Consider the following 15,854-nt stretch of genomic DNA (forward strand, 5'->3'; position numbering starts at 1 on the left):
GGTTTGATTTTTGCGAATTTCGCGAATCACAGTTGGATTGCGAATTTAACAACACCCGAAAATGTCTCCGTGCACTGTGTTAATAGAGCATTAATGTAATCATCAAACAACATTGCGCGAAAATGTCTCTGACCTCGTTATTCGCGGAAATATCTGTACGCAAAAATAACAGCGTATACAGTACTTATTACCTATGAGTATCAGGCTAGGAGAACAATGGAGCAGCCACACGATACCAAGGGATTATCGTTACAGCCACAAGGAAACCCCTGTCCTTTCTCCTTCTCAACGACTGTCACGTGCCTTTTGGTGTTTGCATTACAATACAGTACTTCTTCACTAACACAAGATTATTAAAACTTACTCACTATCAGGCCAATATTCTTTCTGGCTCAGTTATCTTCCGGAACATTGCAAACACTAATCCTGTGAGACTTATATTCTCCTTCTCTGCACTCATCTGTGATCTGTTATCAATCTGGAAATGTTTGCAAACTTTCAGCTTCTTCGTCACTTTTACTTTTCATGAGGTCAGGCAGGCGGTGTCCATGGGGATAGCACCAAGCATTGCAGCCAAATGTCTTCGGGATGGTCAGGCTCTGCTCTTTAGTGCTTCAACCTGTCCCCAGCAACCTCTCGCCAGCACTGCTCAAATGCAACTCCTCACTCTCACTCATGTGCTTCTGTACAACCGTGCCCTAACCTCACAGTCCTGCGTAATATTCAAATTATATTCAAATTTTGCCCCAAAATATTTGTCTCTCTCAAGTACACCCTCTATTTGTAACCAAACAAAATCTACCCACACACAAATGCCGGGTTTCCTTTGACTGTGTGTTAGTGTGTGTGTGTGTGTGTGTGTGTGTGTGTACGTCAGTAATGTCACGCTTCAAAACTTAATCACTCTTTTGACCGAAATGCAGTTTGTGATATATTCTTACCTATCTTCCATGCACTTTTTACATCTTTCTTTCAGGATTCTACTTATTTGTTACAGTTGAGGATGACATCTATTTCCAGACGCTGCAGGACAGCTTCGTAAATCTCTTTGTTTTAATGACAACGGCAAAGTAAGTGGAATGACTTTGATTGGGGTTGATGTCCTGTGAATATGATAAAATTTCAGTGATGTATTTATTTAATATGTATACACAATGTGTATTGTAGTCAGTTGCTTCATCCATGGCAATATAAATGTCTGTGAGGAATATACAGTGTTGTATTGCATATGATAGGTACTGTGCTATTAAGCATAATAATTGTAGAAATTGCATGGAAAGTCTAAGACTATCTTGATTGTTAATGGAATTGTACAAAGTATTACAAGTTTTGAAAATTTAACTGAAATGATAATGTTGAGGATCATTGTCTATGAGTATAATTAGTGTAGTACAATTTTGTTGCAGGGCAATTGGTCGGGTGCCCGTGCATTGGCCGTTAACGCAATACAAATTGTATTGCATTAACGGCCAATGCACGGGCACCCGACGAATTGCTACTTTCACAGCAGTGATAACCCGTGAAGTTGTCAATCCATGCATTACTAGAGCTCTTTCGTGTAGGCCTATTTAAGAAAAAACGATTGCACTAGAGAATTAATCAGAACAAAACTGGGATCCCCATTTTCTTTCATTTTATTATTTTTTTTTGTGTGAGTGTGAATGTGCTGAACCAATCCAGAAAGGTACAAATATTGCTCATTTTTTTCCTGTCCAATTGATTCTTTACAGCTTTCCAGATGTCATGATGCCGGCTTACAACCACAACCCGCTCTCTGCAATCTTCTTTATCGTCTTTCTCGTTCTCGAGCTCTACTTCCTCATAAACCTGGTGAGTGTGTGTGTGGGATATGAGCGAGAAAATTTGTTGTACTCTTGCGAACAACAACTGTAGTGAAAGAAAGCCTGTTGAACATACTGTAATGTAAGATATTTTTGTGGCATGAAATTTTCGCGAATTGCCACTGGCATATAATGCATGCATAGTGTAGACAAGGACTTTGTGTGCATTTTAATTTCATGAATCTTGGCTTTGCGAAATTGAAATGCACACAAATGCCACTATTGCCACAGTTTCAGAGCCACTTTGTTTTGTTATTATATTTTTATACCCCCGCCAAACGAAGTTTGAAGGGGGTATATAGGAATCAGCGGACGGTCGGGCGGTCGGTCCGTTGCAAATCTTGCGTCGCGAACTACTTCCTCAGTTTTCAACCGATTCCCATAAAACTTGGCACAGATGTGTGCCTTGGGTTGTAGATGTGCAAGACGTATTTTTTGACAGTACCCAAAAGTACGTTGCCATGGTAACGGCATATTATGGGCAAAAATGGGTACAAATCTTGTGTGCGAACTCCTCCCACAGTTTTTGATCAATTTTTATGAAAGTAGGTACAGATGTTCATCTGAATATGTTAATGTGCAAGACACATATTTCCGCAGTGGCAAAAAGTGCATTGCCATGGTAACGGCATGTTATTGGTAAAATATAGGGCAAAATGCTTCATGGCAAAACTGCTTCATCAGTGTTCTTCAAATTCTCATGGAATTCATATTGAATGTTTGTCTTAGGATATAGGTCAGCATGACACATTTCTTGACAGTGACAAAAAGTATGTTGCCATGGTAACAGCTCACATATTATGAGCCAAAATGATGGAAAATTTTGTGTTGCAAACTACTTCCTCAGTTTTTGCCCAATTTCCATGAAACTTGGTACAGATGTGTGCCTTTGGTTGTAGATGTGCAAGACGCATTTTTTGACAGTACCCGAAAGTACGTTGCCATGGTAACGGCATATTAATGGCAGAAGATCAAGGAAAGATCTTGCGGATTTAACTACTTCCTCAGTCATTTGACCAAAGCTTATGAAATGTGGCACACACCTTGATCTTGGTGGGAAGATGTGGAAGACATATTTTTCGGACGTGTCGGAAGCTGCGTTGCCATGGTAACGGCATATTAATGGCGGAAGATCAAGGAAAGATCTTGCGGATTGAACTACTTCCTCAGTTTTTGACAAAAGCTTATGAAATGTGGCACACACAATAGTCTTGGTGGGAAGATGTGCAAGACATATTTTTTGGACGTGTCGGAAGCTGCGTTGCCATGGTAACGGCATTTAAATGGCAGAAGATCAAGGAAAGATCATTCCTTGGGTAAGACTGTCGTCACGGGGCGGGGGTATTAATCACCTTCAGTGATATTTCTAGTTTGGTAATACTGTGTTCAGCTTTTTTTTTGTGGTATATCAAGATAGGTGAACTACAAAGAAACAACCACAGCAAGCGCAAAGATTGGGTCATGAGTCAAAGAAGTTATATTCCAGGCTGATAGATACAGTGGGTTACCGCGATCAATTACTATCCACACGCAATGTTTCTGTACTACTGTGGACTCATAGAATTACAGTACTCTATTGATATTACAGTTTTAGGACTAAAATTTTTCAGATGCTAATTATGTTTGAGAATAGTTATGTAAAATCCAAAAGCCACAGCACTTTTTTTTGAAATAATAGAGATAGTAGAACACAGTTGTGGTAGAATATCCCCATGTGAGCATAAAGAGATCTAGATTTTAAATGAACTCCTCCAAAAAGAAAAAGACAGAACATAAAATTGATGTCAGAGTTGCAAGCTCAGTACGTGGAAGCAGAACCAGGACAATTTTTGCGAGAGTTCAAAAGTGAAACGTAGCTGTCAAACCAAGCATGCTACCAAGAGGAAACAGGACTGGTCCATTGTGGGAGGTTTAGTCATGATTCTATTTCACCGTGCCAGACCCCAAGAGAAGAATTTTGTAGAGAAGAAATGAGATCCACAAAAAAAGATGGGGGAAGGGGAATCTGCCAGCAAAAATTATTCCAGGTATGCCCTTAGGTTATTGTTGAGCAATCACTTTGCTCTTCTATCATTTTTCTTTTTTTTTGAGGCTGCAGTAACAAAGGGTGATGACAAATTGATACCATCTGAAGCACATGCAGTTTCCTCCTCTTGTTACAGTGTAGGTATCACAGGGACTGTTAAGCACTTGATATGAGGTGCAGAGGAGTGGGTTTATTCGCAAGGGTAGTTATATTGGCTGTCAGGGCTTACTTTAAAGAGAGGGAGGGGGAGGGGTGCTATTGTAGTGACATTGCTATACCAGGAAATGGAAGACAGGGGCAGAAAATTTTGAGCAGGTGTAGAGCGGGGGATTGGGCAGGATGTGTCTTCGCGGTGCAAATGCAATTGGGGGATGCCCCCCACTCGTTTGCACTTTCGTATTAACCATTTAGGAATGTTTGGACAGGATGTGGAAATGTCCTATGAGTGAATGAAATCTCTTGGAGATTGGACAGACAGCATTTTAAACAGCAAATCAGCTTTATCATTATGTCTTTGTTGTTGTTGTTTTTTTTTTTTTAGTACTTAAGCATGAAATATATGAAAAACTTCAATTTTCCCCCTGTTCTGAGCAATGCCATGATTTGCTCTGATCTGGTTCGTTTCATATTTCTGCATGATGCAAGTCTGTGCTGTCAATGTGCAATGTGCAAACATGTCAAAAATTTTGTCATTAACAAGTTAGAAGCTTTTCATTAAAAAAAGAGCGCACTAAACATGAAGAAGTCAACTTATGTGCACCTCGTACTGATAGCAAATCAATTCAAGACACAGAAAAGTTTTATTGTAAGCCTTTTGAAGTTCAAACTATGTTTTTTATATGATGAATATCACATACAAGATTGAATCGTTGACGCTTCAACAATACAATAACCGTAATAACTTGGTTGGAGAGGCCCAAGGGTCATAGTGATTTTGATTGCTTTTTTCCAACCCGGCTCCTTCGGGAAGCTCAACAGGGAAAGCCTGACACTTTGTTTTCTTGTGTTTTGTTTGTTTATTCTGTTTCTCTGTTATCACTTGTATTGTTTTGCAAATGCCGAATGAATAATAATAATAATAATAGTATATCTGTAGAAAAGTATTGAAGGGCTATAAAAGATTGTGGTACATCTTGAATCGTCTAGGATTGTCACAAGGTGTGTGTGTGTGTGTGTGTGTGTGTGTGTGCAGGGAGGGGGGGGGGATTGGAAATTTTGAAACAAGCAGACTTTATATTGTCAAGCAAAGAAGAGGTTGGCTACCAGTCTTTCCTCTGATGTTCTTCCAGTTTCAAGAGGCATGATATTTAATCATGTATTCGGTTGTTGATTTTTTTACTCATCTGTAGCTACTGGCTGTTGTCTACGACACTTTCACTGGAATAGAGAAGAACAAGTTCAAGAAGCTGATGCTGCACAAGAGAATAGCAACCAGCAAAGCCTTCAGGCTCCTGTGCAGTAGAAGAGTAAGTTATGATCACCGTCATTTTACCTCCTTTCTTCATCTCACCAATGGTACCACCACCGGTGTTCTCACCTATCATACCACTATTGATGTTATCCTCAGCGGTACAATGTACCATCACTGGTGCTCTCACCAGTGGTGTGTATCACAATATATGTTCTGAACAATGGTACCACCATTGGTGTTCTCATCAATGGTACCACTCTTGGTGTTCTCACCAATGGTACCACGATTTATATCGCCATCACCATTCATCTTATCAGTGGCACCACCATTTGTGTTCTGATCAGTGGTACCACTAATGGTGTTTTCCTAATAATGCATGGTACCACTGTTTTTGTCCTCATCAACAGTGCCACCATTTATGTTTTCATCAATTGTACCACCATTAGTGTTTTCATTAATAATACCACCATTACTGTTTTCACTAATGGTACCACCAGTGGTGTTTTTGTCAGTTGGACCACCATCTATATTTAACATAGTGTTCTCTCCACCGGTACCACATTCAATCCAGTGCATTACATTTTAGAAGCACCCTAAGATTGGCCAAGTATCATAAAGGACAATTAATGGGAGAGATACATGCAGGTGTATGTTCAAGATGTTACGGATTGTGTTTTCATGTTCTCTCAAAGAAAATGACAGGGAAAATTGAGATATATGTCATAGATTCTTCTGACAGATGCATGAGGTACTGTAGTTTTACTTGAAAACATAGTCTTCAAGACAGCTTTCCTGAAGTAATGTGTAAGTTGACTTCTACCGAGCTAGTGTGGCACTTTTGCACAAGATTTTGCACAAGAGATCTGCTTGCTACAAACATTACTCTGATCGCTTGTCATCAGATGTCGTAACCGTGATTATTGGGACTTATTTGATGCGATTTGTTGAATCCCCTTTGTATTGCTGGAATCGTGGATCATCTCATAGATTGTAGCAGAAAGCGCGTATAGTGATGAAGAAAAACACGAGGAGAGTCTTCCAGACTCTCTCTTCGGCGCGGTATCCCTCGCACTTGTCTTCCGCGATACATCGTCAGACGTAATTGCATTAAGACGAGGCGCTCTCGAGTTACGACTGTCTCATTTCCTAAGTTTAGCCGCTGCGCTTATCCCCTCCGATGCGACGGCTGACGGACGGGAGCGGGGAATGATTGGCGGTGATCTGACTCCTCATCAGTGGCAGATTATGACGAGCCTCTTTGCAAGAGCGCTGGTATCGGGTGGCGTCCTTAAAGTGCGATGCCACAACACGTTCAAGTTGGTCTCGATATGAAAGGGAGTCAAAATCAGACACAGAGAATGGTAGAGGTTTCACCAAAATTGGACCTAAGACAAGAAAGTGGAGGAACTTTTAAAGTTTCATACACATTTATGAAACAGTGAATGATATTAGGCACAACCACATTTGCAAGTGGAAGATGTGACAATGTCAGCATCTAGAGTCTACTATTGACCTATAGCACATATGTCTTCAATAAATTTCTGTTCTTGACATGAAATCACCAGAGGATAAGTGGCATCCTTGATTCCAATTCATGAAGTCTTATCATAACCTGGCAACAAGGACTCCTAATAGGAGGACAAAGTTTTGCAGAAGTTGGCTATTAAAGGAATTTGGCAAAAGCATGAGTATATGGTAATTTTTTTTTTTAAATGTATAAATCAGTCTATCCAAGTTTTATCATTCACAAAGAGCTACACCATATACTATCTCTTCAATACTGACTCCTCTCTGCCAAGATTATTCTATTTATTTATGTTCATACTCCTATCATGATCACATGCGAAAAATGTACATACCTGTATATTCCAGGAGACATGCAAGTGTATGAAAGTACGAGCTTAAGATATAAAGTCAACTGCTATAAATTGAAGATTTGGTGATCAGAACACCAGCAGGTTGTCTTTCATGAACAAACAAATTATTACAGTTGAACCGATCCCACACATAATCCATGTGTGCGTCTTGATAGTCTTTTCATACTTTCTGTGCTTCCAGTACACACTGATGAAAGATACTTCAGATTGCAGCGTACTGTGTAAGCTATCATTATTTTTGCGAGGGTTTAATTTTCGCGAATTTTGCGAATCACTGTTGGACCGCGAATGTAACCACACGCGAAAATGTTGCCATGCGCTATAGGCTACCAGTGCACTTGCAAACCTCAGTGTCAATTCGCGAAAGCAACATCTCGCGAAAATGCCTGTGACCTGCTCATCAGCGAAAATATCTGTGCGCGAAAATAACAGCTTATACAGTACAACAGTAGCTAATAACACTGCTGATCCTGTGCAAATCGCTGGCTCACAAAAGAAAACGATTCAAAGACTCACAGGAATCACGCATATCTTGATCATGCCTGTGCCAGTACTGTAATATATTCATGTAAAGCATCTTGTCAGGGGCGATGAAATCAACCAACATGTTATTTTCCCCATACAGTAGACTCCTTTATAACAAAGTGCTTGGTACTGGCAGTTTTGCTATATCGAAATTTCGTTATAACTGAACAAATAAACGATAAAAAAGACATAGAGTAGATAATGTTACAGCCTGAATTCTTATTTCATTATAACTAGAATTTGCTATAACAATAATGGGAGTGCATTGTATTCCAATGTAACTTCAACAGCACTTTTATGTTGTAATCCCCTCCCCCCCCCCCCCCCCCTTTGCTCTGCACTTGAGATGCTATGGCCAACTCTAGCATTATTCCTGCAACTTAACCCCATGCCTAGCAAAATTTTGATATTCCCAATAGAATTTTTATAGGAGTTTGTTGGCTTAAATCACCTGTAATATATGGTTGATAACATCATACAGTTGTACCTTAGTGGGTACATTTGCACTCTGTACTTTGGTCTCATATATGTGTACACACTGTAGGTCGTTGAACTTCAGCAGGCTTTCTTTGACACAGCTACCTCGTGCCTGATGATATGATTTTTTTTTCCCCCTTGGCTTTTTGCGGAGTACTTTGTTCTAAAACAGGCCTATATGGATAGGTCAGTGTTTCCATACACAGTCGAGATTAACCAGTCAGTATGTGTGAAGATCCAGAGTATTAAATATGCCATATCAAATGTAGGAGATAAATTATATGCTCACTTTGCAATACTGGGAAATCTTTACTGAATTTCCAGCAATCAGAGACAGGGTATAGAAAACAAAATAAAAAACAGAACAAAACAGAAATGAAAACAGCTGCAGCAACAGCAAAGTACCCCCCCCCCCCCCAAAAAAAAAAAAAAAAAAAATGTTCACACACAAATATACAGACAGTTTACAAAATACACACATACACACTGATCCCATAACGACACATCCAATTTTCACCCACCAATCACGAAATCGGTGGTTGTCAAGGCATGCTGCTGATCCTGCGTTAATCCTGGCACTCGTTCGAGACACTCAGGGGATGCAAAGAAGCACTGGGAGAGCGTTGAAAGCGGTGAAAAAGATCGGTGAAGGGCGTGTCATCACCGCGAAGCATCCCTATCCCATCACATATCTCTCTACTGGCTTTCTTGTCCCCCTTCCCCCCCCCCCCCCCCACGTCACTCAGTGCCACCCATTAAAGTGACTTTAAAACCCCCTTTGGATTCCGCCATTAAGGGATTTGAACAATCACAGCAGGCTCACAACTAATAGGGCATACGGCAAACATTTGGCTTTGGGCTTTCAAGGTATTTTGCAAACAAATCACTTTCTTTTTCTCTTTTTTTTCACTCTCATCTTTTCTAGAGAGACATAGAATGAAGATGCCTGTGGATATTAAGGGATATGTCACCAGGTTTGCCATTGAAGGCCATTCAACAAATTTTCATTTTCTAGCATAATGAAAGAGCACTTGAGGTTTATCATACCTCTTTCAGAAAGCAGGAGGAATGATATTATCAGTAAATAACCTATGTTACGAATGTGCACTTTTCTTTTATAGAAACAATGAAATTTGGGGAAATTCTCTTTGTTATATTGTTACGATATTGTGATGTCACAAATTGTTGAAGTCTTCTTATCAAGCAATGACAGCACATAGATTTAACCAACACTTTCGAATTCATGACCTTTGAGCTGATCATCCAATTTTCTTCTAACTTCACAGACATCTGATACTAATATCACTGCCTTCACTGAATCCATGTACATTTGAGGTAAAGTCCCCTTTCAATGTTTGTTGCTAGTGTCAGGCTTTGCAAATAGGCAAAATCTCACCTTGCAGTACAGTGGAGTTGACTCTTACTATAATGTAGAGGAAACTTAGCATGGGGCTGGAGAAACCACTTTGTCACTCTGGTATTTTGTGATCTCAAGGCTAATTTGAAAAACAATGAAATATAAAGAAATTTTGCACTCTGGGGCAAACCCCCCCCCCCCAACAAACTACTTAATGGTCATGAGAGTCTATCATATAAATATTGTGCTTGATGAGACTCATCAGTTAAGGTCAACTCCAGTTGAGATTCTCTGGCGCTGTGTGTACTTACAATATGTAGAGATCAGTGACGAAGCTGTACATGATTTGTTACGAGGATTCTCAGAATATATCCAAGTAATGCCAGCCTTCCCGTTGCACGAATTCCCAAGCTGCTGGGTCTTTTAACACCAGAAATGTGGTATGAATCAAGCAGTGGTGTATTTGAGAGTTACATAATGATTTTCTCTCACTTTTTATTTTTATCTCTCACTCAGCATCCGGGTAAAGTGACCTTCCCTCACTTCGAAGGGGTTCTGAAGTACTACGCACCGCGCAAAAGCAAACGGGATGTCCTCCTCATGTTCAAGACATTAAATACGAGTGGCACGGGGAAACTGGACCTGCAGGTGAGCACGAGATAGGGTTCTATGCCGTTAGAGTTAGAAAGTTAGAAATCCTGTTTTCCCTCAAATTGACAAATTTCTGTGATTATTTTCCAATTTTGTGCAGCTTGAATGAAAAAAAAAATCAGGCGGATCTACCTAATCATTTTCCAGTATGAGATATGCAAATTAATTCAGAGTTGCCAATGCAGCAATGAGGAAATGATAATTTCTTCACCAAAATTACTCCCAGGACTTGCTCGGGTTAAAAGATTGTAGGCATATATGAAAAACTTACCAAGTATCCTAGCAACATCCCCACCCCCTCCCTTAATCAGTGATGCCTATCTTCTCCCGCATCCCTTCTTCATCACAGGAGTTCCATAATATCTTTGAGGTATCCCGGCTGAAGTGGAAATCAGAGAAGGAGCAGCGGCTGTGGTTCGAGTCCCTCCTCAGCCCCCTGGATCTCCCCTTCAGGCTCCTCCAACGTATGGTCATGTCAAGAATATTTGCTGCCATTGTCTGTAAGTCCTAAAGTTTCATATCCTCCTCCCCCCTCAAAAAAACAAACAAACAAACAACAATTTCAAAACAAACAAACAACAAAACAAAATAAACAAAACAGAACAAAACACACACACACACAAAAACAACAACAACGAAACCAAAAACACAACAATCAAAACACCCAAACATGATGAAAGATTGCAGGCTGGCTTTCCTTACCCTAAAATCACTCTAAATCTCTGATTACAATGTACTTTGATTGTCTTGAGAAAAGACTAGCATTGTTGTTGTTGTTGCTGCTGTTTGAATTTATTTGGCCATTTTCATTAGTACATCCTCGAGACTGATGTACTAAGCACACACACGCCAAGCACACCTAGAGATTGCAGAGAAGCAACCCAATAAAAGAGTGCCCAACAGTGTATGAGAATCCCTTTTTCTTTCATAGACTGTGAGGAATAAGTATTGAATTCACAATGCAGATACAAAATCAAGACATACATGTACCAAGTCTTCCTGATTCTACAGTATGCTGCCTGAAAGATGAACTTCTTCAAGATCTGACAAAATTAGTATAAAAAAGAATTATCACTTATTATTGGGATACACAGGTATCTCCCAAATAGATTTGTTGTGTTCCTTCTTGATTTTGACTTGGTATTGTCATCAGCCCTGAAGAGGAGTATTTGTGGTAGGTATGTCAGTGGCTGGTGCCAGATTTGTGGTAGGTCGTTGCCATTCCAAATCTCACTTTTCAGCAGGAGAGCATTAGCAGTGATTGATACGGTAGTGGATTTAAACATGTTGTGATTTTGTGTGCACGCACACAGGGTGTGCAGTAACAAAAATACAGATTGGACAAAATGTTGGTTTAATAACCTGTTCACTCTTAGGGCGTCTTGCTACAGAAAATGATTATCTTGTTCACAGTGTGTGATGGCAGTGCTGAATCTGACTCCATATCCTCTATTTGACAAAGATTAGTTGGAATTTGTTAAAGTTTCATTAAATTTTTTGCCTTGTGAAAAACCAGGAATGAATGTTGAAAATTATATAGTTATATAAAAATATGACACCAACCAACACAGATATGAGGATTATGGTTATCTGACACCTCATGGATTAATTATGCCTGACTGTCCCGTTTTGCCGACTGGTCATTCAAAGAGCATAGAACCAGTCATACAATTCCATGTTGGTTGTCTCGCTGTCCGGCCCATATGGCGTTGCCCCTTTGGTGATGCATGACTCTTTGGATGTGTTTATGCCCGGACACATGTTCCAGTATGTGTTCTCACGTCCAATGCATCTTTAGAGATCTTGGTGTTTCTGATCTGTCCATGTCTGTACCCAAATGTCACTGTTTGTACAACTGTTTGTCATCACTCTTCTTTTTCTCTTCTTCCTCATCATCTTTATCATCATCATCTTCTTCTTCTTTGACTTCTTCTTCTCTTCTTCTTCTTCTACTTCTTCACTTCTTCTACTTCTTCTTCTTCTCCTCCTTCTCCTCCTCCTCCTCCTTCTTCTTCTTCTTCTTCTTCTTCTTCTTCTTCTTCTTCTTCTTCTTCTTCTTCTTCTTCTTCTTCTTCTTCTTCTTCTTCTTCTTCTACATCCTCTTCCTTCTTCTCCTACTCCTCCTCTTCTTCTTTTGTCTTCCTTTTCAGGTTGACTTCTCCTTAGAAAACAAATTCCACGTCCAACTTCTGTTTTCGTTTTGTACAAGGTGGTCCTTTTAGTTATGCCAGGACAAAGAATGTATAGGTATATATCTTCCATGTCTTTTTAAGTTCACTTGAAAAAAAAAAAGGGGGGGGCGGGAGGGCAAGAGAAATGGGAAAAGTGCAGTGGTCATGCCTGTACCAAACAAAAGTCCATGCCAGTTTCAGATGATGTTTTGTGTCCCAGATAGACTCTTCATGCCCATGGAGACGGCACTGAGAGGAACTGTCAGCAAGTAACCATCAAGAGAGTGTCCGAGGCCGCAACTTTTTGTCTGTCCTTTTGCTAACAGGTGGTGTAACACCTCAAATGGCATGCAAGCCGAGGAGAAAAAAGAAAGAAATAAAGATGGGGGAAAAAAAATAATGCTACCTTCCCACCCCCCAAGGCGAATATTAATCTTCGAAAAAACAATCCCCCAAACAATCCCGATCCCTCCGCACATTTCGTCAATGTTTGATTTCTGCCGGTCGTTGGCTGTGCTGTAATGAAAATTAGGCACGAATATGATGACAGAAGAAGAAAGAAGAAGAAGAAGAAGAAGGAAAAGGCAGAGACAATAACAACATGAGGGCGGAGACGTTGTGGATATTTAGTCCCAATTTCGGAGACGTTTCACTTTGGTTGTTTTCCTGCGAGAGAGCGCGAGGCGGGGAATTAGAAGTGGCCAGAGGAAGCAATAAGAAGGGGGAGTTAGGGAGGTGGGTACGGAAGAGCAACGGCGATGATAGATGTCGCCACGGACGACGCGGCGGCAATTGTTTGGGGGAGGACGAGGGAGAGCGGAAGAGCTAAAAGGACAAGGAAAAGGAGCATAGGTTTGTATGTGCAGCTTCGCAGAGGAAGGGGGGTGGGGGTGGATGGGGAAGGTAAGTGTGATGTTTAGAGTGCACGTCGCTGGGAAGCGAAGCGACATATGGCGGTGTCGTCTGTACTTTCTCCCCCCTACCCTCACCCTTCGTCTCTATCTCTCCCCTTTCGCCGGACGGACCATGGGGGACTATTAAGAGTGGCGGGATTTGAGGATAGATTAAGTGGCTTCTGCCCCGGCTTTCCGCCTCAACCTTTTCACATGAGAAAAAAAGGAAGAAGAAGAAGAAAGGAGAAGACAAGAACAGTGATGATATGCCATTTTGGTTGTCTCAGGCTAACCCTACAAAAGATGAAGCTCTCTCTCTCTTACACGCAAGTTTCATTATCGTGGTTGATAAGCTTCGGCTTTCAAGTTGGCTCAAATCTGTATTATAGGGTGTAGATAAAAGATAGAAATGGAAGTACAAATGTGTATGTATGTATGCATTTCATTTGCATCTGAACGTAATTATTGAACTTTTCAGCTGGAAAAAAAAATTTAGGTACCAGCTTAAAGTGAATGTTAGAAGTTTAATCAACTGAATAAAAAAACAAAAATGGATGCTAGCAGAAACAGAATAAGTCATTTTGTACAGATGTCATATTACTCTGTTCTTGTGTACTCTGCATTCCACTTGCCTTTGCTGTAAAGTTAATATTTTTTCTGTATATGAAAATTAGTTGCAACGATATGCATTTAACTCAATGTAGGCTCTATTTATTGGTGATGCCTATTCTTTATCTTGAGAAAAGTTTGAATAACTTTTGTTTTTGTACCTACATGGCTTTCAAAATATTAAAGAGACTTTAATTGTATCATGTCTGTGACAGCATTTTTGTTGTTGAGGGTTTTTATTTTTTGTTTTTTAAAAGCAACGCTAAGATCATTATGGCATCACCATCATAAGAAAGACTCGTAGTACTCTGGTGAGGATCAGTATAGTGATGATGTTTAGTGTGCATGTTAAATAGCTATGGTGATTTTGAATGTTACCCTTAGTACGAAGTTTGTGTTAAGACATTATTGAGAGGTTATCAGCTTTATCTTCATTGTCATCATCATCATCCGCACATGAACATTATCACTTGAATCCAGTTTTGGCGGTGACTGCAATGTTCATGGGTAAGGTTATACTCTTTGGAGGGGGAAAAAGAATTTACTTTCTTCTTCTGTTTAGTGTGAATAGGTGTGCAGTGCTTTCTTCTGGTTTTAGGGGCTAAGAGCAGCAGGTGTCCAAAGGTTAATCCACCACTTAGCAAGGGTAAACACCTCCCCACTTGTGGTGCTGGGGGGTAAGAAGAGGGGTTAGGGCTTGATGGCTGGGTTTGTAAGGTTGGTAGACGAAAGGTGTCGGCTTTCACAACCAGCAATGGTGTGCTCTCACAAATGAAGTTGGTCGAAATGGAACCGGCGCCCCCAACATGTTCAGTGAATAAAATGTGTTAAAGAATTCTGGTCCAGTAAAAAGTAGAATGTGTTTGGGTGAATCCTCCATGAGTTATGCATTTGTCAAGAGTTTAGGAAGTTGCTTCTTTGGAACTCTCTGTACATTGGCAACTCAGTGATATCATGCAGACCATCTGTGCATTGGTACTGTATTTTTGCTGAGATTTTGTGAAAAGTGTTTTTTTTTTTTTGCAACAACATATAGTGCGTGCTCCTTTGTTACCTTTTCATATACATGTATGAGTATTAAGAAATAGTAAGAATTCCTTTTTAGGCAACAAGATTTGTGTAAATGTTGTGTAATTATGGCATGAAAAGTTACCTGTACTGATATGCACCATAGTGAGACATGGACATTTATATTTTTCTGCATGCAGTATCATACCAGTATCAAAATGTGGAAAAGGGGAAAGGGTGGGTTATGATGTTTGGATACACATGTCTGTTTACACTGTACTTCGATTGGGCAAATTTGTTGGAAGTTTCAAATCAAGCGAGAGGCATTTTATGAATCCTACAAACTCTCCATGGTGTGCATTCCATTAACCCTAACTTACCTGGGGGGGGGGCATAATGGCCCCCCCCCTCGACAAATTCCGCGACCATTCCGGCGCGCAAAATTTTTTGACCGCGCCGCTCGCTGACTTTTTACTTTCAAGTCTCGCGCAACTTTTGAGACCAATTTTGTCGCACCCGGGCATACCGTTCCGAAGCCACGCTCCTTCAAAAAATTTTCGTCAACCCCCAAATTGCTCAAAAACGTGATTTTGTGTACAAAGTCAATACAAATTGTGTTTTTTCAATTAATTCATATAAAGTTTCATATTTTTAATTTCTATGGCTGAAATCAATTTATTTTAGTATAATTATGCTTCAAAAAATGTGTATGACAAATTCTGTTGAAAAAAACAACAAAAACAAAAGTTCGAAAAAACAAAGAAATACATTTTAAAAAATTGATAAAACAATAAAAAACATAAGAAATCAATTTTGATACTGAATTTTTTTTTACACAGAAATGTTTTGAATGTCACTAGGAATATTTACACCAAAAATCAGCATTCCATAAGCTTTTATAAGCCAATTACAGACAAAAATGAGGTTTTTTGCATATATTTTCATAATTAATGGATTTAAATAGAAAATGCAAATTTTTTGAAAATTTAACTTAGCAATCTTGTAGAT

General features: G+C 39.8%; 1 protein-coding gene across 1 annotated transcript in view; it reads left to right on the forward strand.

Moving 5' to 3' along the window:
* The window catches only part of LOC139732888 (two pore channel protein 1-like), an 80,528-nt gene that overhangs the window by 22,926 nt on the left and 41,748 nt on the right, over positions 1-15,854 (forward strand). Inside the window, exons 6-10 of the mRNA XM_071643724.1 lie at positions 977-1,070; positions 1,731-1,830; positions 5,217-5,333; positions 10,031-10,162; positions 10,515-10,665. Coding sequence (XP_071499825.1) covers positions 977-1,070; positions 1,731-1,830; positions 5,217-5,333; positions 10,031-10,162; positions 10,515-10,665 — 594 coding nt within the window. The remainder of the gene's footprint in view (positions 1-976; positions 1,071-1,730; positions 1,831-5,216; positions 5,334-10,030; positions 10,163-10,514; positions 10,666-15,854) is intronic.

This window comes from Diadema antillarum, unplaced genomic scaffold (genome assembly GCF_040938485.1).
Source record: "Diadema antillarum isolate AM-2024a unplaced genomic scaffold, OU_Dant_1.0 seq00000454_RagTag, whole genome shotgun sequence".
Taxonomy (NCBI): domain Eukaryota; kingdom Metazoa; phylum Echinodermata; class Echinoidea; order Diadematoida; family Diadematidae; genus Diadema; species Diadema antillarum.